The 26,846-nt window shown below is 38.2% G+C and overlaps 1 protein-coding gene across 1 annotated transcript; it reads right to left on the bottom strand.

Moving 5' to 3' along the window:
* Nucleotides 1-5,193: 5,193 nt before the first annotated feature.
* On the bottom strand, nucleotides 5,194-21,700 carry CTCFL (CCCTC-binding factor like). Its single transcript, XM_075108863.1, has 7 exons — nucleotides 21,192-21,700; nucleotides 19,990-20,242; nucleotides 18,117-18,287; nucleotides 17,501-17,634; nucleotides 15,444-15,564; nucleotides 14,005-14,154; nucleotides 5,194-8,054 (listed from the first exon to the last, which is right to left on the bottom strand). Exons 1-7 carry the CDS (start codon nucleotides 21,468-21,470, stop codon nucleotides 7,900-7,902), a joined length of 1,263 nt encoding a protein of 420 aa, XP_074964964.1. The 5' UTR covers nucleotides 21,471-21,700; the 3' UTR covers nucleotides 5,194-7,899.
* Nucleotides 21,701-26,846: the final 5,146 nt, after the last annotated feature.

Here is a 26,846-nt window from a genome sequence, read left to right as displayed (position 1 = left end):
GGAGCACACAAGATTTTGCTCACCTGGAAACACCATCAGGTACCAGAGCACTGCCTGCCACAGACCAAGCCGTTGGTGCTTCTGAAAGTTACCTGTATATTTTAATGAATTTTGAGACACATGAATTCCTTTAAAATTACTTGTGTGTTTTCTAGGAGATCCAAATGGTTTCACCTTCCTCTCCTTCACAGGTTTAAGAAGGTAGGGCCACAATATCTAAAATTGCTACCTAGCTGTTCTGAGACTCATGTTTGAGTTCTAGCTCGTAAGAGTTGAGCATTTTACTAACAGCAATTATTGATACACTTTTAAATATCAATATATTGATATTTGATATATGAGAATTCTGATGTGTTTTCCTTGCCTCCCATTTCCCCATAAGAATTCTCATCCTAATGCTTTAGCATTGCTTATTCTGTGCCTTGTGAAGGGGTGGAATAAAGAGCTAATTTTGTGGCAGGGATGCTGCCTGTGTCTTGTCTGTAACTGTTCACTCTCCAAAGAAAAGCTTTTCATATTTAAATGTAAAGAAGTAACTGGACAACCTAAAGAAAAATGAACCAATAACTGTTAGAAAAAAATGCATTTTCAAATTAAATATTATGAATTATATGTTCACTCATTCATGCTGTGTAACAGTATTTGTTGTGAAATAACAGCAGCAAGTGTATTCACCAAAGGGTTTAACATTAAAGTGTATTTTTATGTTTAAATCACAACTATTTCTGTGTTTCAGAATGGGATTATTTCCTATTCACCTGCCGACAAAAGAAAACATGGCTGGATTAAGAAAAAGTCAAAAGAGAACTTTCTCCCTTTATATCTCATGAAGGAACTTTCTTGATTTATGGCATAGGATGAAGTTCACTGTCAAGTATATATTTACAGACAAAATCACTGCCGAATGCTTTGTGATAAGATCTGCATCCTCAGGGTGCAATTACAGCAGTTATCAGGATGGATCTTCTCATCAGTAACCTCCTACAAACTGTCAGTCTTCATCATCAAATGGGGAAAGCAACGTATTATTTCCACTTGGTCATCTGCTTCTGAGGAAGAGAAAGAAAACTCCAGTTCTCTGAGAAAGAATGAACTTCAGAGAAGTTCCCTCAGAACTTCTCAGTTTTCAGACTGAAAGAGAAAACTCCACTATTAGGACAGCCTGCCTGCCCATACATAGGACCTCCTGTAGTTAGCCCGCGTCTGCCGGACGGAGCGGCAAGCCCCAAAATGAACAGCAGTTCACTCCCATTCTCTTCTTCTGCCAAGACAAAGCCGGCAGGCACCCTCTCACACTTCTGCATTTCCCTTCGGAATTTCAAGAAAAGCAGAAAAAAATCTTTTTGGATGAAAAATACAGATGCATTGCTTAATCTTAAAAGGTGCTGAGTGTCTTGGGATTTGTTGGTTATGCATCAATTTTTGGAAGTTAGCCCCAAAAGGAAGAGACCAGCCTCAACTCCCATGTGACTGGAATGAATTCACTGAAGTAAATGGATTGACTATAAACTTAAAGCTATGCAAAGATGGAGCATAATATTACATTAACACTATTATGACATTCACACTATTATGACATTCATTATCACACAGCTGTTATTAAAGTAAAACTCCTGCAAAAGTTCTGTCGGAGGGCATGGCCTGGAGGATGCAGCCCATTTAAAATTAAGCCATTTCAATTCACAGTCAGTAATGCTAAATGATGAAGGGGTAAATAATGCAGTTCAAGGAGTAGGACATTTAAAATAGGATGGGAAAATAACTGCTATAAACAGTTTTATAACTTTCACTTCACAGTGAAATAGCTGATGAGTTGCTATAATAAAATAACGAAAAATCACCTTTGCCTTAAAGGGAGGATGGCTTAGTTCTCTGAGCAGAGAGTGCTTCCAGAAAAAGGATGGCAGCTACCTACCATTTGATTAGTTGGTCATAAAAGCAAGGCTCTTCCTTATCAAAGCAAACAGCAACGTCACTCCTCCTTTGCATGCCTCCCATTAGCTGGAATTGCTGTTATGTGGATGGGGCAGGGATAAAACCAGTAATGGACCGAATCTGGAAAAAACCCCAAAGCTAAAAATCAACAAAATTATTTATAGAGATAACTTAAACAGTGAACTACCAAAGAAACAAAGTTCTTCATTGTCAAGTGCCAATTCAAAGTGAAAACAGATTGAAGCAAAAACTGTCAGAAAATTCTTTACCATTTTGTAAAGATCACGCACCCATAACGCCAGGCGGAGTCCAACTCTTTGGGTGACTAATTTCAAACAATAGCTGGGCTGTTTAAAAGCACAACAACAGGGAGTGACGTTTGCCTGAAGGCATACTGTATTAATGTAAATTGCTTTCAAATGCCCGTTCAGTTTTTTAAACGAAACAAAAAATGGATATTAAGCTGTGCGAGTGGAAGTTGCTGTTAGAGCCCAGTATAGCGTTGCCAGGCGTAATTCAGTCAACCATTAGTGAATGCACAGGGTGAGGCTTATGTTCAGTGGGAAAGACAACAAAAGGGGCCTCTACCTGTCAAAGGAAAACATTACACATTTTACTCTTCCAACTTAAGAAAGGTCTGAAGACTGTTGAGTCTGCACCTCCTTTATGAACCTTCCCAACTACCACCAGAAGAAACTCTCTCCATATTTCCTCTTTATGAGATGCTCTACCAGCACTCATGCCCATGGCTGTTAGTCATGCTGCCATAGTGCCTTTATACCATCTTAAGTGATGACCTTTAAGAAGTTCTAAATGTTATTTCAGTTTTAATATTCTGAGTTTAATGTCTCTGGAAGTGATTAACAGCACTGGCTTAATGTCATTAGGTCCTTGCCCGTTTGCTCACCAGCTTCTGCTAACGTAACTTAATCATTCCTTACTGCAACACCCTGGTTTTCTATTTCTAGTTCACCGACATTAAACTAGTAATAAGCAGCAGCACACTGGATCATCGGTCGTCTTCGTTGTTCCTGCAGGCAAAGGGATTAAATCAAAGATTAATTCCATTCTGCGTGTCATCTTCCTCAGCTGTACAATGGAGACAACATGGCTATGGCTGAGAGAGACAGCTTGAGCTTTCTCAGCACAACAACAAAAATTAAATTCTCACCTGTTCAATTTTTATCAGTTATATTTGCAGTAGAGTTGTGAGACTGTTAAATAACCAAACTCATTTTAACTAACAAAAAAGTAATCATGGCAAAGATCTTCAGTAGATGTCCCAACAGACATATTTCCCTAATCCAGACTCAACAATCAGCAAAAATATTTGAAAGACAGGAATAAGATTAGTTTGGATAACAAGGAGGTGACGGCAGGAATTTAAGATTTGACAGTTCAAGAAAATTTCTTGGAACATTCACAAAAATGCATATCAGCTGGAAGTGCACTATTTTCATCATCTACTCTACCAGAATGATGCTTAGACGATGAGTAAAGATCATCCTATGGTAAAATCTCACATCACAGCATGCGGAGGAAAGACCTAGTCTTTGTGGCGACACTGATTGTGCACAATTTCCACACTGTTGTGTCAAAGCTTAACTTGGAGAAAAATGAAATCGTAAGAGTTGAGAAGCTCTATTATGAAGGGTCTGTGCGCACGCTTCCCCTCACTTTAAAGGACTTTATAAATCTGCCTAACAAATCAGCTGCTTGTCAAAACCCTTAAAATCTCTTTAACTAAAGGCTTCTTAGATAAATGGCTTAAATTGTCATTAAGCAATAATTTTACATGATATATTAAAGTGATTTACAGCAACAGAAAAGAAATTAACGTGCTCCTAGTGCACACTCCATACACCTCCCTTGCACTGGTGGCGCTCACCTGACCTTTCACTGAGCCAACTCAGCCAACTAAACCAGAGCAGAAAAGAAACACAGCAAGGGCACATGGAGGGTTGAAGAGGCATCACAGTCAACGAACGTGCAGGGATGAAGAGGGATCGCAGTCAAGGAACGTGGAGGGCCAAGCCTCCATGAATGCCCATTTCAGTAGGAACAGGGCAGCCTCATCCCAGCACAGCTGTGCTTCAGCAGAAGACAGACAGGTATGCACACCCCATGCTCTTTCCTCGCAGTGACTACTCTTTGTAGCGACACTAGGACTTATCAGCTTGCTAAGGAAAAAAGCCACCAAGAATTCTTTTTGTATAGCCTTGACAGGCATAAAATCATCAGCAAGGTCACCTTACTAAGTCAATACTAAAAGAAAAAAATCAAAGCACCTTTGACGTGCATCATTTGTTCCTCTGCCTGCTTAAATAGATGTGAACGTGTACTGCCATCTACAGGAAACTCCTCTAATTACCTCTGTCAGTCATCAACTCGCAGCCCAACGCTTAATTCCACGCCCTCATGCAAGCACACGCTCCAACTCTTGCTGACACTAGCTACTTTGCTTCATTTCCTTGGCAAATTCTAGGATTTTGGGGGGGAACAGCTCTCCGAAGTTTCAGAAGACAAGTTATTCGAATCGATACACCAAAATGTACTTACTTCTGCAGCATCATATGCCACGTATTAGCATCGTTGAAGTTATTATGCTTCAAGGTCTTAGTTATATTATGGAGCTTAATTAGTAAAGGCATCTCCGAAGCAAACACTGGTTTTACTCCTCCTCTCCTTTTTTCTGTTGGGTATGATGTGTTACACATGCCTGTGCAGAAACTGCACTCTTCCTCACACATCAATTATTTAAAGCGTAGAGAATTTCTGCTTTCTGCAGAGGAAACTCAGAATGCATGCTTCCTTTTATGTAGAAATCTTACTTTCCAAATAACTGAATTATCCGAGAACACTGTTAGAAAATATTATCGAATACTTCACTGTTACTTGTTCCATGACACGAATCATTCCTGTACATTTAACCACTCCTCCATTATTAGTAAGTTAAAATATTTTAAAATTGCCATTTGTTCAGAATATGTACTGGTTAAAAGATATTAATACGAGTGTACCAGTCTAAAATATATGAATAATATTATTAAATTGAATTATCTTTGTAAAATAAACATCTGAAAGCCAGAGCGGTGCAAATTCTTAATCATGAAGAGCAATCACTTACAGTTAAAAAGCATGAGACCACTAGGAATGGCTCCTAAAGAGGTCAAAGCGTCCTTTCTTGATTTTCAAAAGGACACATTTCTAGCTTCTGATGACTTAAATAATAATTTTCCAAGTTCAGAGGTAACAAGATCTTTTAATATTACATTCATATTCCACTTTATGTAGTATGATTTACAGATGTCAGCACAAAATGAGTCAGCTTTGTGATTAATAATTCAAATGAACAGTATATATCCAGAAAATTGATCAAGTAATTTATACAACTTCCAAAAAGAATATTAACAATGAAATCTGCTGCTTAGAATTTATGACACAAATGGAAACAGCACAAGAAGGATAAAGTCAACAATATTATTTAAGCAATTTTCCTGGACAAAAGTATTCTTAAGTCCTGTGATTGACAAGGCAGCCAGAACAAATCGTTAACTTAGTAAAACTGGATAAATATTACCATCAAGAAAACAGACACAAAACAACAATCATGAATCGATATTAAACACTCAAATAACACCATTATAATAGGAGGACAAAGCCAACAAGTAATTTTGATAAGTTCAAAGGCACTGACTTCTCTGTAATAGCTAAAAACATGGGCTACAAACCTGAATGAGGTTTCTATTACCAAAGTGGTAATTCCTGTTTGTATATTTAATTGAGCTGATTGATTAAGGTCTTGTTGAGGCCTTTTAGTGTAGGGTGCTCTGTATCTTCTAAACTGGATAACTTACTCCTGTAAGGCAGCAAGTATCTCGTGCCAATACTGACATCCTTATCTCCTCACCATGTGCATGGAAATACTTAAAACATTGCATGACAGTTAAAGCTCCAAAGCACGCCATTGTTTTGGGTCTTATTACAGCAGAACAGTTGCCAAATATAAAAAGTAACTCTAGTAGAACAGTCATGTAGACATATTATCAAGTATAGGATTTATAGGATAAAGCTGTTCGCTTAATACACTTACTGGAAAAAACTAAGTTTTCATTTTTAACAGACTTTTCAAAGTAAGGAAAGTTAAAATTTCCAGTATTTAGATCTTGAAATGCAGTCCACCTGCAATGAACAGCGCACACAGCAGAATTCACTACCCCTGACCGCATCAGCATAACCAGCAAACACAGCTAGCTCAACATGCAAAAACCAAACAATTTTATACTGGCTGAGTTCTGTATTATATATATAATGAAGTTAAACATAGATGCTAATCCTGAAATTAGGATAAGGGTTTGGCATTTTAATTAAAATTATGTACTTGGTACATGACTTGATATTATTAAAATTGGTTAGTAATGCTAGCGTTTATTTATAATGAAATGTAACATAAGAGTAGCAGCATTAAAGATTAGTATTTTATAAGTATTTAAGATTTTATGAACACGCTTCCAAGTATTAATTATAAACAACAAAAGAATGAGCGAACATTGCATAAATGGCAATTATCATTGTAATTAATCATAAAAATCAATAGTACTTACTGTAGTTACTCTAACTATATTAATCATTAATTAAGCAGTAAGCCCAGTAATTCTTATAACCTGAAAAAAGCTAGAGAATTATATTTGACAGTTGAAATTCCTCTGATTATTAAATGTACTACAAACATGAACTTTCCTAAATAATACAAGTGTGTTTTATTGAACGTCTAATCAAAATCAAAGTCATGGGTGTGTTTTGGATCTAGTGCTAAATGTATGATCACAACCTGACATGGAAACACCTGGAAGAAGGCTGTTGAAAGGGGAAGGAGCAGGGAGGAAAACAGCTACCACCCACACTCCAGAAATAGCCAGCCTGAGGTGACAGAAAGCCATGCATCCCCAGAAAGGGGGGGACCTGCACACTCTTCTGACACCAGCACACCCTGCAGCTGCTTCATCTTTGTCAGCTCTAATGATCACACAGCTCTATGCCTGCTCAGCTAACTGATCTGACCAAAACAAGGATGAGAGAAAAAGTTAGTTTCTAATTAGATCTACGTGCTGATCCAACTCACCCTACAGCCGTGTGCTTGCTAGACCTGAAACACAGCGAGGAAAGAAAACTATGCCTGGAGCATGGGGGAAAAGACAGGACAGGCAGCATGATCCAGCTGTGAAACCGTACCCCAAAGCTTGCAGGTACTCTAACAACAAGCCAAGAAGTAAGGGATCTGCTTCTGCCGCTATTTTCCACGCTGATGTAAAACTAAAGGAACTCTTCTGAAGAAAATGGCATCGTACCTATTGAAAACCACTGGGAAAAGAGAATTGAGCTAATAACATTAAATAATTGCTAGAAGTATGGGGCATAAACCACGGCACTTTTTTAGCCCCAAACTGTATTTTAGCATTGTGAATTCTAGAAACTAAATTGTTTGCAGAAAGGAGATGTAGTAAATGCCCCTTGCATTAAAAATATCACTACCTCTCATGTGCTTACCTCAGGAAAGTACAAACAGACTGAAGTTCATGCAGCGCTCTATAAAGCAAGCGAGGAATAAATTAGCTTCAGATCAGTATGCAATTCTGTGAGTACATCTGGAAGAAAAATGAAATGCAAGGTGAAACAAACCTATCTACTTTTTCATAAATTACTCTGAAATCAGTTAATTTTTTCTTCATTCTGTTATTACATGTATGTAATAAAACAGGTGAAGGTTCCCTATAACTTTCACACTTCGGCAATGTTATTTCTGTAACATAGTAGAAATGGCAACAGGAAGAAAAATGAGCACAAAAGGGCTTCAACAGCTTTCAACCAGTGTCTGTTCTAGCTTAGTAGCTGGACATAGTTACACACTTTGAACCGGTCAGTTACAACCCATGAAAACAAGGAAGACCAGAGTCCGTTCGTGCGTTATTTGTCCATCATGTTGAGAATCATTTCACAAGTCGTTTCTGTTTTCTGTTCTCTCGGAGTTGCTGTTTCTGTTCCATGTAAAACAGGAACAATCTCACTGGCACAATGTTCATTTTTCACAGCGGAGACATCTTGGAACAATTCCAGGTCAGCTTCACAAAAAAAAAATAAATTAAATATTGTGGTGATTAACCAGAAAGACAAGTAAATATTTCAATAAATTTAACAAATGCTCAACTTAAATCAGTGGAGAAAATACTGCCAATATATAACAGCAGCATTGTCTTTTATCTTATAGTTTATTTGGAGAATGAATATGTTTTATGTTGGATATTACATTACAAGCCATGTTAGTGAGTAGTACCCATGGCATTCTTATCAGAGGAAAACTAACCATTATTTAACTGGAAATTTAATTCTCGTATACATGCATTTTATTTTTTAATTATTAGCAACAGCAAATAGCTGGCAGCACCAGTCACACAAGTAATGTTTTGTAAAGCCACATACGGGATCCCACCGGGCCCTGCAAGTTGTGCAAGAAGTGAACAGTGACATACACTCGCAAATGTCAACTTTGGGAATAAACCTTCTGGAACCAGCACAGAAATTTCTAGTATTTGTGTGAGACAATTAGTGGACTGAGTATTTGCATGAACAACCTCTAAAGACATGTTATCTCAGCTCTAGAAAATCAAGCTTTCATAGGAAGGGATCTGCAAGATACCAAAAAGAAATTGTTTGCACATAGCAAAACATAAATAAACAGCAAAATCTAATTATTGCACAAACATAAACACTGCAGCTGTAACATTTCTCTCTAACCATACCATTACAGTCTTACTAGTGAAAACAGAAGTGTCAATGCTAATGTAAACTCAGCTGCTGATATATATTCATTAGATTCAGAAAAGCTTCAACATTTCTTCTTCTCACTATGTCAAATTTTATCTCAGTGTCATTGGCCACAAATCAGTGTAGATATAATCTGATATACCAAAATTTATCATTTTAGGACACCTAGGCCTTAGATGTATCTCTACTCTTGTCTCTTACTCCATAAAAATCACCTGAAGAATCCTATCAGGAAGACTACCATGGCTTTCAAACAGCATGTGGGAAGCAGAGAGGCAAAAAATGACACAATGTTCTGGTCAGGCAAAGCTATTTTTTTGGCCCCAAAGGCAACCTCAGAAACAGAAACATGTGGCCAGCTCTCACGCCACAACAGAGCGGGGGAAGGCAGGATGCATGAGGATACAGGGCTCCTGCCCATGGCCTGCCCTGACTGAATGTCGTATATTGTGCTTTGTCTAATTCAACAGAAATGCACATAAATGAAATTATGAGCAGACATCTCCTCTGGGTCAAATTTAGACTGTAAGGTGAAACTGTTAGAATATTACTACATATGTGATGACAGGCTAGGGTTCATTTGAGAGAATAAAAAAATTACTTCATATGTTTTTAGAGCTGCATATAAGATAAAAGATAAATGACTGTATCAGGAATCTAGTCGCATCACCCAGATAGAAAAGGCACCTCACTTAATGCTGTGGCGTTCTCCCTGACCAGACGTCAACTGACCAATTAGTCTACCATTTTGGTCTGCCAAAACTTGAACTTATTAACTTTCTGGGAAACTTAACCTAATAAGAAAAGATGAGGAAGCAAAAGAAAGAGAAGGAAAGATATTAACTATGGACCATCTTTTGGTTTATATTGAAGTTTACAGAACAAACACTCAGAGCTACCCACAATGAGTAACATTAAGTACAAGCAAGTTTCAGATTGCACAGACATGCTGAACCAAGAGCTCTATGAACTGGCCTCATCACCTCTACAGTGCGACAGAATAATGACTCTAGATATTCAAATCTGTAGCATTTTTATTATTATTTGATCGCTGTCTGGTCCGAGTGGGAGAGAAAGAAGATGAACAGTTTCTTTATTAAGCTGTGCTAGATCTTTTGTGATTAACATGCAATCTGAGCTCTGAAATTGGAAAGTTTTCAATCTGGGCTGTACTAAAGCAGTATATTGTAAATCATGAGCTCTTAAGAAAACTCACTATGGCTCAACTCAGTAATGATGTGTTTCATCCTCCTTTATAAAGGCAAAGGGAATTTGTAAAAGGGAAAAGAAAAATGCATTTGTAAGCGTTGCTAAGCAGGGAGTTTAGGAAGACATTTGCAGGAGCAGGGGAATAGAAGTCTCAGAATGGGTACCTTAGCAGTGACCCAACTCAGATGACAAGAATTTCTGACACACGGTAAAGACTATTCTGAAGTACTCTTCCATTATTAGCACTTAAATTAGCTTCATTGTGAAACAGTAATTAAACAGCAGGGGAGATTCACTGCCTTAGCCTTTTATTCTTGATTCTAATTTACATGATTAAATTCTAACTTATTCACTGATTACCTTCTTGCTTAACATGCTTTGCGTTCTCATGGGTTTTATTTTTGCCCTCGCTTCTTTTTCTGGGTGTAGCAGTTTTTGTCCTCACCAATCCATGATTTTCAGCATGCTTATGCATATTATTCTGTTAGCATAATGAAGCATAAATATATGAATCAAATATTCATGTATGTAAGCACTTTAACACACACACAAAAAACAAATATGGTTCTGACAGACAAATTTTGGAACACTAAGTGAAAGGCTGACTTAGCTAACAACCTCTATAAAACTCCTGAAGATTTTCCAGAATACATATTAAAAGTCTGCTTTAAAGGAACATTGCCATTTGGTGGGTATAAAAATCAGATTTATCATTTTCTGGTTCCTGGATAAGCAATAAAGTTTTACATGTAAAATCTGTATGTGGAAAAAAGGCTACATTTACTTTAGAAGTGTGCACCAGGGATATGTTCTCACTACATATGGTTTTGAAGATGTGAATAATAATTTCTTACTTTCCTTGCTGAACTGGTCCTAGCACTCTTATTTCAATTATCTTTCCAAATTCTTCAATTTGTCTCAGAATTCATACTTCCACACCGCCTTTTTATTTGTTTTAAGACTACTATTGTATTAAACATTAGTAACTTTAACATTGGCTTGTACAAACCTGTACCAGCCCTGAAAATACGATGTGTCAGGTACATTCTACCTAAAGGGGAATACTATAAAGTCCTTTATTAATCCCCCAGTGTAAGGTTTGGGAAAGAAAACAAACACATTGTGTTGGCTTAGCATTAAGGAGTTAACTTTCCAGCCAGTACACTGCATCTTACTCTCAGTCCTTTGTGACAATTTCATCTGCAATACTTAGCTAAAGATAAATCCACGGAGATTCCTTAAAAGGAATTATCTTACCCAGCATGAATAGCTCTTACCACATTTAGGGCATTCATAAACAGTAGGTTTAATATTAGAATCATGGTGGTTCCTAAAGTGAAGAGTGAGAAGCTGCTTCTGTTGAAAGCTTTTGCTACAGCACAAGCAAACGAAGGGCTTCTCACCAGTATGGGTTTGTTTATGTACAATTAAGTGTTGTTTCTGAAAGAATATATTATCTGTAATATAACTATCCATCTCTATAACCCATGTTCAAAAAACCAGACAGGCACACAGAAAAGTGCAAGGGTGTTATACAGTCTTCTTAATTATCCTCCCCTGAAAGCAGATGCTGAAAAACACATTGGGATACTGCCCACTGACTTGGAGAAGCTAGAAGCTCAGAGGTTTTTTTCCTAACCTTATTAACGTTAGCAGAGAAGATGAGAATGAAGCAATAGTACACTCCAACAGATCAAGGCCAAAGCAATGCTAACCTAAATGTATTCCTTAAAATAAAATGTTTGGTTTGGACTGAATTATTCTGCATCACTTCTGAAAATCACATTAAAGGCACAAATATTCTATTTTGTTCTCATCACAGTGTCACCAAAAGTGATTGCTCTTCCTTTATACTTCTAAGCAGCTCATGTACAAAAGATTTACCTAGAAGATAGCCTCAGATTTTCCAGCATTTCAATTTTCCTGTTTATTGGTGAGCCATTTGTCTTGCAATTAAATATAACTACACTATCTTAGTTAGACTGCAGTAACAAAAGTTTTTATCTGAAGGTAAATGTAACCCCAAAGCCAACCCTACCTTGCCAAACCATCAATTGAATAAGTGATAACTTTTCAGTGAATTTAAATACCTGCTTACACGCGTAGCTGCACTGATCACATTTGAATCTTTTTTCATTTCTATGAGTCTTCCTGTGCTGAATAAGAGCATAACGTTCATGAAAAAGAGCTTCACAGTAACTGCATTTAACTGCCACTGCCAAGCAGGAATGCAGGTTTCGCAAGTGGACACCTGAACAGTTATTAAAAGCAATTAATTTTAATGGTAAATATTTTGTTTCCACAATTTTGAACAAGAGTTAGACTGTGCATGGCCTAAGTAATGCACACATTGTAGGGGAAAACACAAAAAAGAACTTTCTGTGTTCTCTGCAGTAGGGGTAAAATTGCCAAATAGGCAATTTTTCAAATTAGTTTAAGATAACTGAAGTTGCAGCAAGATGTTGCAACCTTCCAGAGAAATTAAGCAGTTGTAAGCCAAAATCTTACTGATTTCATTGGAAATCATTTAACAAAACAAATCCTTTCAAAAACTCCGGTAACTGTCTGCTTTTATTAAACACAAAAATTCATTTGAAAATACTACCCAAAGTAGTATTTACAGTATTAAAATGAAAAGTGGAAAAATATATGAACAAAGAAATTGTGTGTATGTAAATAACAGTACGTTTTCTACCTTCAAATACTTCATAGACTTCAGCCTAATCTTTATTTGAAAATATAAATAGATGCTAAAAACGTTGTATGTCTAAATATTTTTTAATACAGCTTTTTCATACATTTCTGGAAACCTAGAATTTTATATAGGTTTTCTCGGTATTGGTCAGCTATATTGCTTCAAATACAGTAAATATGCTATATTTCTAATACACTGATTTATTAGTAAAACTCTCAATCTTTATGAAAACATTTTCTTTCTAGAAAAGAAGATGAATTTACACGTGAAACATATGGATAGGGAGAACTTTATTTGTACTCAAAGCAAGTACATTTCCAAATGAGGGTAGTTAAGAAATTTAGTATAAATTCCCAGAAACTCATAATGGCTTGTATTTCAAGAACCGTGGTTTGTACAAGGAAATTTTAGCTTATATTTTCAGTATCAACCTGTGTATCAAAACTGTTTGATACTGATGGCAGAGGAAAAAATCCCATCATCTGCATATTGAATGAAGATGAATTTATGCAGTGGTTTATTTGTGCTCTGGGAAAAGACTCCAACTAGCTAAGAGGCATTTGAGTTTATTGTATCACATTCAACGTTCCATCAGTGTTATATAGCCCAAAAAATCATCTTTGATTGATCTAATTGATCTAACAGAATTTACAATTCTGAGAGTTTTGCATGCTTGAAGCATAGTAAAACCATTGTCTGCTGGACTGATGAAGGCAAACTTAAAAGTTAACTTGCACTTTACTAACTAATGCAATCACATACATTTCTTTAAGTTTCAAGGACAATGTGCTCAGCAACTAAACACACAGTACAATTTTAGATAAAGAGGTAAAAGCTGATTTGGTATATGCAAAACCCCCATATATACTAAAACATCGGATCTATTTTAGTTTCTTATACAGCTGGACACATGTACACATTTTAACTAGAGCTGAGAAAGAAACAGAATGCAAGAACCGAAATGGCTTTATACAGATCTGACTATTTTCTGTGGCTTTGAGAAAAAACTTGACAATACAACCTGGACATAGATTTTTGTAAGGTACCTCCTTACTGAAAAACAGAAGGTCCCAATGCCACAGGTATTAAGCAGGGAAAAAAGCTACATGTTTGCTACTTTGCATTTTAAACGAATTAAAACATCAACCACAAGATGTCACCACATCGCCTTGCAGGAGGAACTTACCTGTAAAACAATAAATACATTTTCCATAGAAATATTCTGTAATTATATACGGTCATATAGAATGTATTTGGTATCACTGTAAGGAGTGAAAAGTAGATATCTCACCTCTAATTATTTCTACACTTTTCATTTTCAATTTTTTGTCCTTTAAACTCACCCAAGTCACTTTTTCGCGCAATAAAGGTACTACAGTGTGGACACTGGTATTTTGGCACACTTTCTCCATGCTTCTGTAACATATGGGTTTTCATGGTACCACTTTGAGTGAATTTTGCCTGGCAAACATAACATTCATAGGGTTTTTTACCTATAAGAAACATATTAAAATGTCACACACTTAGAAACTCTCTGTACTTGATACAGATGCAAAATTCCCACAGATCTCAGCATCCATGTTCCAACAGCAACAGTCCCCAGACCAACCAAAATGTTACTATTAGTTGACAAAGCACCTGAATAAGTTTACATAGCTGATTACAATGCAAAATCTTGGTTTCCAGAAGCTGCATGTCAAACTGATGAAGTGTGAAGCCATTACTATAATTCTAAACTGTTAATCAGGAATTATTTTAATTAACTTTTGTCTGCAATATTTCATGTACAAAAATGCAGAGTTATCAAATGTGCAAAGAGAGGAAGCGAACAGCTGTAACAACATAGTGATAAAAACAATTCACCACCAGCCATACGTAACAGCAGAAGAGAAAGCAGTAAATTCCTCTTTTGCCATTCTGCCCCAAAAAGTCACATCAGGTGTGTCATCAAAAATTACATGAACAGTGGCAATTAGTGCAGTCTGATAAGAGCAGAGAGGAACAGCTAGTGCTGTGGACCCAATGTACACAGAGATTTTGAACCAGCTCCAGTCTGTGGACTCTGTGGGTAACACTAGGTGCTCCGTTGGACTCTTCTGGTTGACTCCCATTAAAAAACGAACTGAGTTTAATTGCACCAAAATCCCTTGAGATGCGAACCGAAGCATGGTATGTGGGGTATTTGGAAGATCTGATTCAAACCACACTCTCACACTCTGATTCAAACTAAAACACTAATCATAACACACATTATGTATCATAACTGAGCTATGTTACACTCTGAACTATGTGACAGATACTGCCTTCTCAGAAGGCATGCACATTACAGAGCCACGGTCGGAATGCATTGCTTTCAATGTTAAAACAATTTAATTCTTTACTGACCAAATTAGTTACTAGCAATCTGGGGCCACAACGATGTCCATGTTTTGAACAGATGTTTTAAACTCTCCCATCAAATACTTCTCCATAAGAAATTAACTAATTGAGAAATAAAAGTGACAATTTGATCCACAGAAAACAAGACCACGTAAATGAAATATTTTTCTAAGATAAAAAAATGTTTAGGAAGAACAGCAAGACTGTAACCACTAGCACTGTACAGCTGGAATTCCAAGAGCCAAATCCAAAAAATTTAAAGAGAACACGTTTTCCAGGCACATATTTACTCAAAATCACAAATGAAAACGTGTTAACTCTAGAGTCTGAAATTAGATCACTCTAACCCTATGAATGTTAAGGGCCTAAGGACATCAACGTGGTCATTACATCAGAGTCCTACCTGAATGAGTTATCATGTGCCTTTTCAGTTTAAATGCATCTTTGCTAGCATAACTGCAAAGGTCGCAGGCGTAAGGACGCTCTCCTGTATGTGAGCGAATGTGTCGTTTCATTTTGCTTGCCTAGTACAAAAAGAAGACATTTTCTGCAGTAACATTTACATGAGACACATAATAAATTAAAATATAAGCAATTTTACAAAATACATCTATTGCAATTTTAAATATTGCATCAATCCCAGAATTAGCGCTCTCCCGCCCCTCTCCGCTGCCTCTTTTTCCTATACAATCAGCCTGTTGTGGTTTTAGGTAACATTTCTGTACTCTTTCCCCAGACGATCTTACTTCCAATGTTTGGTGCCAACATAAACAAAAGGAGAGATTTTATAGTCAAAACAGAAAAGCTAGAATTTTCAGATCAGCTGAAGGGGATACCTACCGCCTTCAGGGTACTTGGTTATGCCAAACAAAATTATTTTAAAATCCTCAGGAAGATAAATGGAAGACTGAACTCATTAACCAAAGCCTTTATTCACCTTCAAATCCCAGTGAAGCACTTTCACTGCAAAAGTTTAATTCATTCTACTTTTTTTATTCTGTTCTGGTGATATGTTCTCCATAAATATTGTAGGTATGCAAGCTAAGATTAGGAGTTACCTCATGCTCAATTCCTCCATTTACAAACATACTTAATGAATTCATCACTAGATCCATTCAGATCTACAATACTCACTCAAATAAAATTGAACATGATTGCCAATCTTTGTTATACAGAAGTCAAATCATATGCAGGGTAGTACTAGGGGACTCCTTCCACTCTCCTTATTCAGATAGAGTTTACAGCAATATTAGTGAGAGTTCTGCAACAGCAATCAGAGCTGAATACTTCCTTATCAAAACAAGGGAAAGAGTAGGACACTTTGACATGAACGGACAAGGCTTTTAAAGATGCAAGCTATCCCAAATCTAATTAAGAAGATAAGGTGTGTGGAATAAAGTTCAGGCCTTCTTACAGTTTTAGATCTGGACATAGCACATAAAAAATTCAGATACTGAATATTCACTGAGCTGCGACAGTGATTCAATCATAGGTGGCTGTGACTGTGATTCAATCGTAGGTGCATGACTGAAAGCCTATTTTTTCCAACTGAACCTTAGGCAGTCTCTAATTTTTTTATTTCCAGATTAAATGAATTTCAATCCTATAAAACCAAACATCACCAAGCATATAAACAGAATGTATGAGCACCATTTCAGACATCAGCCAGTCTTGTTCTACAATATGTGGAATGAAGTGTAAAGCAGGATCAGGTATGCTGTTGTAGGATCACATTCACACAAACACATTGTCTGGCAGCAATTTTAGTATAATAAAAAAGAAAATGCCCTTAAAATGTAACCAGTTTTAAAAAGCTAAATAACAATAGAAATATTAATTTGAAGCAACTCAATTATAAATATTACTACATAGACAAAGGGAGGATTCAAGGAATGAATATTACTCGTTCCTTTTTTAAGGGGTGACAGGGATGAAAAAACATGCAAACAAATGAAATGCAGGTGACCACAAAGTTTTAGTCATCAGCTGTCTTGCAGTAATACTGTGGTAACATAGCAGACAAATGAAACTCAACCCATCGTTGTGGTCCAAGGCCATTAGCAGAGGCTGGTTGTCTTTGCTTTGATGCTATTATACATAGGCCACTGATTCCTGGGATCCAGCAGGTCTCCCTACCTTTATCGTCTCTACAGTTCTCTTTCACAGTAGTACAGCAGCCACAAGGTTGACCATTCCTCCCAATTCAGAATGCATATATATATTTATAAAAATAAATAAAAACAACCCCTGTAATGTATTGACTTGATCTCATCTAGAAATCTGACAAGAACCAAGGATGATATAGACAGCATGACATACGCACGGGTAGGTACCAACTCGGCAGAAATTTCTCAAGGTTAAAAAATCAGTGCAAAAATGTTATAAATTTACAGTACGTTAAAATTTCAGTATGTAAAACCACATAAACACTCCCAAAAAATTCAATAAGGTTGTACTTACTTCTACACTAGAATATTTACACACTGAACACTTGAAAGGTTTTTCTAAAGTATGCTTGTAGCGCCTGTGTCGTGAAAGCTCACCACTGGTCACAAATGCCATATCACAGTCACTGCATTTATAGGGTTTGGTCCCTGTAAGAAGACACCGTTTGTCAGAATTTTATTTAACAATACAATGGTACGATTTGTCTGCCTTAAATTAACACGTGCAATTTTTTAATAGAACCTTTTCTGAGACTCTGAATTTTTTATATACAGTAAATATACACCATAAGTTTACTGTAAACATGATTTATCAATTTGCTTCATATGGTTATATAGCAAAATGAAAACATCACAAAAATTCTATTATGCGCATAGGAATCAGACACAACTGAAGTCAATATTCAGTTGACAAAAATTTTTAGAAAGGTATTTAACAAAGTAAATTAAGACATACGCAGAGAGTTACTAACTACAGATCATTTGTTTTTCAGCATGGAACTCCAAATGAAATCAGAGAAACTTCTGAGCACAAAATGATCACAGAATACAGCCTTAAGACAAAGCCATCTGGCTGTTAATTGAATTTTGCAGACAACATGCAAAATGAAGTATTTTCACATATAAGATACCTGTATGTACATTCACATGGTTGTGCAGGAGAGTAGCTGTACGAAAAGCCTTAAGGCAGAGGTGACACACATGACGTTTCTCGTCAGAATGGGTTTTCACATGCCGATTAAGATTTGATATTTTGAGTGAGGTGAACATGCACAAACCACAGCTGAAAACTGCTTTTTCTTCTGTGGGAACAGACACATTTAGATCATACGAGCCACAAAATTACTTTAAAAAAAAAAAAGTACCATTTTCAATATGGTTCCTCTACTTTGGGTAAAACTACTTCATACTTCTCCATAAAATGACCTCAAAATACATTTTTCAAAAAAAACAACAACAAGCTGCCAGACAGAAATTATTGTATCTAAGACCTAAGTGATTTGCCAAAAAAATAGTGCCATGTGTTAGTGATACAGTTCGGAACCTAATCCCAGGAAACCTAACTCCTACCCTAGCTCTCACCTCCAAGGCAGGATGAAGCTTCCTCTCTTGATAACATCATTAAGATGTGGTTTATCAAGGCACTTACAACCTGTCCAACACACTCCTTAATGACAACTGTATAATTAGTACTAAGTAGGCTTGTTAAAAGATTGGGAAATGGCAGGTTAAGCTATTCTCAGCTTTCTGGTAGTCCTGAATTCATAAAGTGTATGTAAAAAACATCATGATGTAAAAACTTCTTTAAAATTATTATTTGAATTTAAGGAAAACAAGATCAATTCCTTGAAGAAGTCATAGAATAAAGTTATGCTTTCTGGATTACATAACATTTCCAAGTTCATGGCACAGCAGTAATGAATTTCTTTTGAGCTTGACGAGTTAAGAGTAAATGTGCAACACTTCCAGTTTTGAAGATTTGAAACTGTGAAATGGCAAATACGTCATATTTGAAGAGCCTTTGCAGAACAGTTGTCTCAGCTCCCAAGTGCACTCTCTGTAATGATTTTCATCCTAAGACCAAAATATATTTTATACAATGCTTTTATACCACACAGAGATGTGCAGCTAACACTGCAATAACAGCAGACAAAACCACTTTATTGTTATTCATTCATTGTGGATTCATGCCCACACAAAAGAACATTGTTAGCTTTGTTAAAGCTGCTCAAATGTGCTTCCTATAAACACAGAACTAAAACAAGGGACATTAACAATTGGTACAATACTTTAAACAACCTCAGCCAAGATACCTTAATATCCAGATACTATGACACACACGCTTACAGACTCTTCAACCTTACTGATGTCATCCAACTTTTACAGTACAGACATACAGTTTCTAGGGAAACAGTTGCTTATCTATTCCCTTCTAAGTCAGTCCTCAACTTCTACAACATACTTTTATGTTCCTAAAATGTTAAATCAGCCATTTTCTGGTACTTTTACTTAGGTTCTGGGAGATACCTTGCTGACAGGCATTGATACTTGCCCACCACCCTTGACCAGTAACCTGAAACCACTCTAAGCTCATCCAAAAATCCCCAAAACAAGCACATTTTGAAGCTGAATGAGGGAACTAAGAAAGACTAAGTAAATTACTAGGTTTATTCAAAGGCATTTATACATAATATTAACTTTGAAATCTCCCTGGAGGTTTCAAATACCACATACTGTTCAAAAGACTGTTAATTTCTAAATGCCATCCAAAATGTCTCTCCTGAACACAACACAGATGACATCAGCCTGAACAAGTATCTTTTATCACTTAAGGCTGAAGGGTATTATTTCTTTTTCCAAATTTCCACAGAATGTTAGATTTAACCTAATTTAAACTTAACAAGTAACACTCTGAATATTTAATATAAAATTTCGATGTCACTTCAAAATCTAACTTAACATATGTTATCTGAAAATTAACTACAAAGATTATTAACTTTTTACCTTTTTTCCGATGCGGAGCACAAACATGAAATTTTAGATTCTTGGGATTTCTTACAACTGTTTGTTCTGATGGAGTTACATATTCCTGCTCTTTACCTTCATTGCATGAGTCTGACAGATCATCACTGGCTTTGCAGCTCTGGCTCTTTGTTTCCCCAGGAGTGAAAAAAAGTTCCTTTCCTCCCCCCTCTTCGCATGCGCTCAGTTGCGGGGCCTTATTTTCAAATGCAATGACATAATTGCCTCTGTCAATCTATTTAAAAAAGAAAACATTTTACAACTTCCCTAATCAAAGGTAGTTGCTAGTGGCAAAACAACTGAGCTATCAACAAGATGCAAGCTATTGATTCATTTTGATTTTCAGCCTTAAATGTGATGGACAAAACCACAACAAAAAAATTTGCATTTAACATACAGCAGCCTAACTGGGAGGTGAACAATTACTAAAATTAAGCCCAAGCTCTTCAAATTTTATATAAAATTCCAGAGCATCATTTTAAGACTACGGCACTGAGAACACAGAAATATGTATCCTTATTTTTTTTAAAGCATTTTAAATTTATTTCAGTACATTTACCTTTTAAAAGAAAACTACAAGAAAGTATGCTCTCAATATTTTACCAAATTAATACAGGACTTTTGCAGCCTAATTGTAATGATTATGTATTTTTCTTTGTCATATGGCAATTAACAAGGTTGTGTTACTTTTTGCATTAGATAAACTTAAATATGACCATACCTCAGAAATTATCTAGGATGGCACATGAGTTTGAAAAGAAAAGAAATTATTTTTATTATAAAAACAATAGCTGGCACAGGATAAACACCAATGCTTGCATGTCCTTCTCATAAAATGCATTGAATGGAAAACTTGTCTGAACTTCAACAGGTTAATCATCTAGAAAGGCTGAATTTTTAGTTTGCCTTTTTAAACATGGGATGAAATTATAAAAACCTGTACAAAGGATTAGACTCTTAAGTCCAATAAATCTGAACACCTAGAAAAATTAATATTGAAATGAGAACCAAATCAGCGTGATAGTACAAGCTAACATCCAGACTTGTACCTCAGTCAGGAGCATGTCTGGTGGTTCCTCTGCCGGCTTGCTTTCTGAACTCTTTGCTTGCCCATTTGCTTGCAAAACATTAATCTACATCAACCCTAAGTCTCAAAAAACACAGATACCTTCCCACACACTTACAGCCATGCCTGCTGGCACGTTGTGCAGCACAGCCTGCCCCTGCTGCACCACCGGCTGCAGCACAACGGCCCCGGCCAGCGCTGCCATCGCCACCCCCTTCTGCGGGTGGGCAGTCATCTGGCAGAGTCCCTCCAAGTCCTCTTCTTCTGCCTTCAGACACACTGTCTGTAGGGTCAGAAAGTGTTTTTCACCCTCTTCAGGAGAGAAGGACCGCACTGGGGGGATATTTGGCCCCGTCCACATGTCGAGACCCACACTGTGGTGACTGGCACTGCTCATCTCCTTCACTCGGGTTATCCCATCCCCATCACACTCTTCTATCCCTGTTATTTTTCTGCACCCCCGATTTTGGTGAAAGGCTCCAGCAGCCCTAAGGCCGCGTATGCTGCCGAGTGAACCTGTTCAAAAGGCAAAGTTAAAAACAAGGGCAAATCACAGGCTTTCAGGACAACCCCCTGGCCCTGCCTCACACTCCAGCCCTTGAACCCCCTTGCTGGCCAGCTCGCCTGCAGAGCCCCCGGACACTGGCTACCACCGCCCGCCTGCCACCCCTGCGCCCCGCCACCTCACCGACCACCCCTGCCCACGGCCCCACTCCTAAAGCCTCCTGGCCGACCCTCATCCCCTCAAACTCCCCTGGAGAGGGGCTTCCCCCACATCCTGACCCACCTCACAGCCCCGCAGTGGGAAGGCTCCTGCCCGCAGTGGCGGGCCCAGCCCCGGGGTGCGGGCGGCCTGCAGGCAGCGAGCGCATCCCGTGTCCTGCTGCTTCCCCTCAGGGAATGGCGGGCAGAGAAGGGGCTCTGCGCCAAGGGGCCTGCTGCGTGCCTCGGCACGAGTGGCCTGGCAGCCGAGGGGGGAAGCCCACTCGTGGGCAGCATCTCCCGTGGGGGAAAGCTGCATCCTCACCTGTTAGTTCCCCAAGAGGTGCAAGGACCTGACATGGGCGAAACTCCAAACACCTCCCCGTGTGAGGCCAGTGAGTGATGCTTAGCAAAGAGCCCTTCTCCTCACAGTGAAAGCGTGGCAAATCCACTCTGCTAGGCAGCAAGGCCGCCTGCAAAACAGCCAGCCATTTTGTTGCGCTCAAGTCATCGATGAAGATCTCTTGGTCTTAATTGCACACCCTTAACCTTCTGCTCCCACCTGGCTGGAGACTACAGGGCTGAGCTCAACTGGTTTCCCTGTGTCATGGGTTTAACCCCAGCCGGCAACTGCGCTCCATGCAGCCACTTGCTGTCTCCCTCCTAGTGCGGTGGGGGAGAGAATGGAAAGGTAAAAGTGAGAAAGCTCATGGGCTGAGACAAAGACAGTCTAACAGGGAAAGCAAAAGTCGCGTACACAAGCAGAGCAAACCAAGGAATCCCTTCCCTCCTCCCCACGGGCAGGCGGGTGCTCAGCCATCCCCAGGACAGCAGGGCTCCATCACGCCCAACGGGGGCTGGGGAAGGCAAACGCCATCGCTCCCAACGTGCCCCCTTCCCCCTCCTCCCCCAGCTCCATGTGCTGAGCATGGCGCCGTGTGGTGTGGGACATCCCTGGGGCCAGCTGGGGTCACTGTCCCGGCCGTGTCCCCTCCCAGCCCCTTGTGCCCCCGGCAGAGCACGGGAAGCTGAGAAGTCCCTGACTGGTGTAAGCACTGCTCAGCACCAACTAAAACATCAGTGTGTTACCAGCATTATTCTGATTCTATATCCAAAGCACAGCGCTGTACCGGCTGCTAGGGAGAAAATGAACTCTATCCCAGCTGAAACCAGCACACCTCACTTGCAAAATATTTTAAGTACTTCCCATGTTTCTCTCAGAGAAACACTTCAGCCTGGGTGTGCCATGTCGCTGGCGTGCTGCTGAAGAGCTGGCTGACTGCTAGTGCTGCTGTGTCTCTTACCTTAGGAGCTGAAGTATTTTACAAAATTGGCTGAAATACATTTGCAGAGGCAGTAGCGCAATATATAAGCATCATTACACTATACTTTAGGCTGGGGTTGGTTATTCAATGAGAAGAAGTTTTAGACTTAAGAGTTCTCCAAAGGCATTGTAAAAACATTTTTGAGGTAAAATTGTGTGATTTGAGAAACTTAACATTTAATCTTGTGTACCCTTCTAGAATAGCAATTTCCAACCCTCAAACATTTTATAAGGCTCACTTACTATTAATACCCTATTATACACTAGTGCAAAGGATGGATTTGGAGCTTTATTTCTAAATATTAGTTCAGTGCATTGCAAAGTACACTACATTGCAAAGTGACTATAGCCCAGTGTGGTCCAGATCCTGCTAAACCACATACTGAATTTTAAACAAAACAAAACCAAACCCCTAACCAATCCATGGCTTTCCCTGCCTGTGTAAATAATCCATTAAACCTTGCATTTGTGAAATATCCTTAGCACAAAAGAGCAGCAAATGCCGCTGGCCTGTTTAGCTGTACTATTCCATCAGACAAAGTGGTGCTTTCCACAAAACCAATATTATATGGTGCGTTTCTGAGTACAGTTAACACTGCTGGGTACCCAGGAACCATGCATCCCCTTTTCCACTGAATTTGGCATGGACATTACTACTATTTCTGTGGTTTGGGTGTCTGAGATAGCAGGTGCTATACAGCACCATTGGAAAAGCCAGTGATTCTGATTACTACAAGGATGTAGCTGTGAGAAGTACATCTGCAGGGCCACTGTAACAAGTTGTGAGAATGAAAAATTAAAACCCACGCATCTTGAAAAACGAATCTCATGACAAGCCTGATTTTAGGTCACTGACGTTACTGGACCTTATCCTTAGAGGTAGCAAGTTCCTGTAACTCCCATAATACCCTTGACAACAACTACTCCTATCCACAAATCTGCAGAATTCTAAATGCAAAAGTAATATAAATTTTGTTCATTTAATAACTGCAAATTAGTCATAACTATTACATTACTTGGAATCAACACAAATGCAAAGCAATTATTTAAGCCTGAATATGTATTCTTGCAATTTAGTGCTGATATTTTAGTTAGATACCACATTATTCATCATGTACAGAATCTGTGGGTTCTCAAAACCAAAGAACAGGATGCAGAATACACAACATATTCACATAATTATGCTGCTGGTGACTGCAGCCAGAGATTATACTTCTTACACATTTCTGAATCTTTTCAAGTTGGTACATACACTGTGCAATTATGATAGCTGAAGGGCACTGAGGAAAAAAGTTGTTGTAATAATATATCCTCCTTTAGGTCATTTTAATGAGTTTTTCTGCACTTGAACCGTCATCAGCATCAAGAGCTGTCCTGCCTTGCACTTCTGCATTATTAATACCAGCACCATCCATGCAGCTACAGCTAAAGGTCTGTCATTATTTCCATTATAAACTGGTATTTTCAAGGATTTATAACTTAAATGCAGAATAGCCCTTCAGCCCATTTTTATTGAATTTAAAGGAACCACTTGGATCAGCCATCTACAAACTCAACCGCCTTCAAATTACCTTTTGACACAATAGAGGTTAACGGCTCCATAATGGCCGTTACGGTCTATTGTGTATACAGTCTCCAGTTACCAATACTGCCTATGCATCATCTATCTCTAACTGCAATCAAGCTCCTACCTGCTCCTCTAAAGGGTCTATTTCTTTCTACCAGAACAACAGTCTGCATGAAAAAATCTATCACAAAAAGAATAGAGGACATTTTTATATTTTAAGTCACAACTGTATTTTTTTGGGGGAAACATATTCAGTATAAATTGTTTGTTGGGAGTATTATATAAGGAAATAAGGAATTTAATATAGGCACATTCTCTTGTGCTAAAGTAATGTTACATAAAGAAACGAAATTCAGCCACAAAATTACAGATAAATTGCTGATAAGAATCTACCAGTGCATGAAAGTGAATACATGGACAACTAAAACCCTAAATCAGCAAAGTAAATTCTACCCTTGGCTGCACTAGGGAAATGCAGCAAACTCTGTTCTGATCTGCATTTTCCTCCAAGTATAAACAGCACAGCTGCCTTTTTTGATGAGTAAAATATTGGATTATCTGTTCAGATTGTCAGTCTCAAATCTGAATAATGTCTTTTATAATACTGAAGATGCTTAATGCTTGTTAGATGGAGCTGACTTTTTGAAAAGCTCCATTACCATGTAACATAAAGCATATTTGACCTTGAAGGTAGTTCAAAGTCTCCAGTTTCATTCCCTGGCTGTGTTTTAGAGAATCACTTTGGATGACTGCAGAGGCTGTATAACCAGCCTTTACTGTGTATGCTTTGCACCTCCATCTTCCTATCATAGGTCCTGAACTATAGTGCTCTGATGCCAACAGAAGGATTGCCATCAATTTAAATGGGTTTGGAATTAGGCCCAGAATAGATAACTATGTGAAGCAATAGCAGTGTGATTTATTTACACATTTTTGACCTGTCCACAAAACTCAGAGTAAATCAGGACTGTTGCAGTACACTTGAAAGAGAAAAGGGCGGGGGGGTGGGGGGGAAGACCAAAACAAAAAAGCCAACTAAATAAGCCCCAATTTAACTGCCAATGCTCATAACTGTTTCATTTATGATATTCCATCTTGTAGCTGAAAACTCCATTCTTCTCCAGAACATGACTCCTGTTAGTCTATGAGAAAACCCAGTCTCTGTTATGACTTATTTTGACAGCTTTAATATCATTTTCCACCTGGCATCTGGAAAGTTTTCCATTTTCACTTTTCTCTAATGTCTCACTTTTGTTTCCAAGTATATGTCGTATTCACACTGCACCTGTCATAGCGGTATCCATGTGCCTTAACACCGGTCTGAAAACATGTACGCCTTTCCTTTTGCTCTTACACCAGGGACAATCGCTACCTTCATCACCTGTTTTGCAGTGAGATATTGCCACTCTTAATAACGACAGCAGTAGATAACCTCCTTCACACCATCACCTGTTTCAGAGAAAGTGAGTATACTTTTATAAGCTTCTAATGCATGTGGCTACTTTAAGTGCTGTTCAGTTTATGAAGCTGTAGTCACGAAACGGTTGAAATCTCTTCGCTGTACTTTCTGGTGCTGTTGTCAACTTGTTCTTTTAGTGTCCCACTTTCACACAGATTAAGGGTTTCTTCAGAGACCACCAAAAACCTTAATTAAAAAAAATGAAAGCATGTCAGTTAATGAGTGAGATTAAAAAAAAATTTAAAAAGAGAGAAGATTATATCCTTTTGGATGCTGTTCTAAGCAACTGAAAGCTGCAGATTTAGAATTAACTTAGTGCTTTAGTGCTGGCCTGGAAGATTCTCGGGAGAAATTATACACTCTGAATTTCAGAAAGGATACTGATAACTTAGAAAGAAGAGTATTATTAAAATATTTTAGCTTTTTTTTTTTTTCCCCCCCCAGACAGCTGGTTCTGAGATGGGAGCTGCAATTTATTCTAGCAGACATCATTTAGGATTCAGATCTGACTTGGATTTCTTGTCTACCTAAAAGAACAGACTTCTCCAGTCCCCGTCTCTACAGTCAGATAAAAGCTAGTCAGACCTCAGACCCAGGGACTTCAGAATATACAGTCCTGCTTGTTTCCTTATTCCCCAAGGCAAAGGGAAACTGGGAGCACAGCAAAACAAAGGCAGATGGAAGTCATCCTGGAGGGTATTGATTGACTAGTGTCTAGCCT

Source organism: Phalacrocorax aristotelis, chromosome 13 (assembly GCF_949628215.1).
Source record: "Phalacrocorax aristotelis chromosome 13, bGulAri2.1, whole genome shotgun sequence".
Taxonomy (NCBI): domain Eukaryota; kingdom Metazoa; phylum Chordata; class Aves; order Suliformes; family Phalacrocoracidae; genus Phalacrocorax; species Phalacrocorax aristotelis.
Note: the sequence above shows the minus strand (reverse complement) of the source record. Positions and strands in the feature narration are given on the sequence as shown.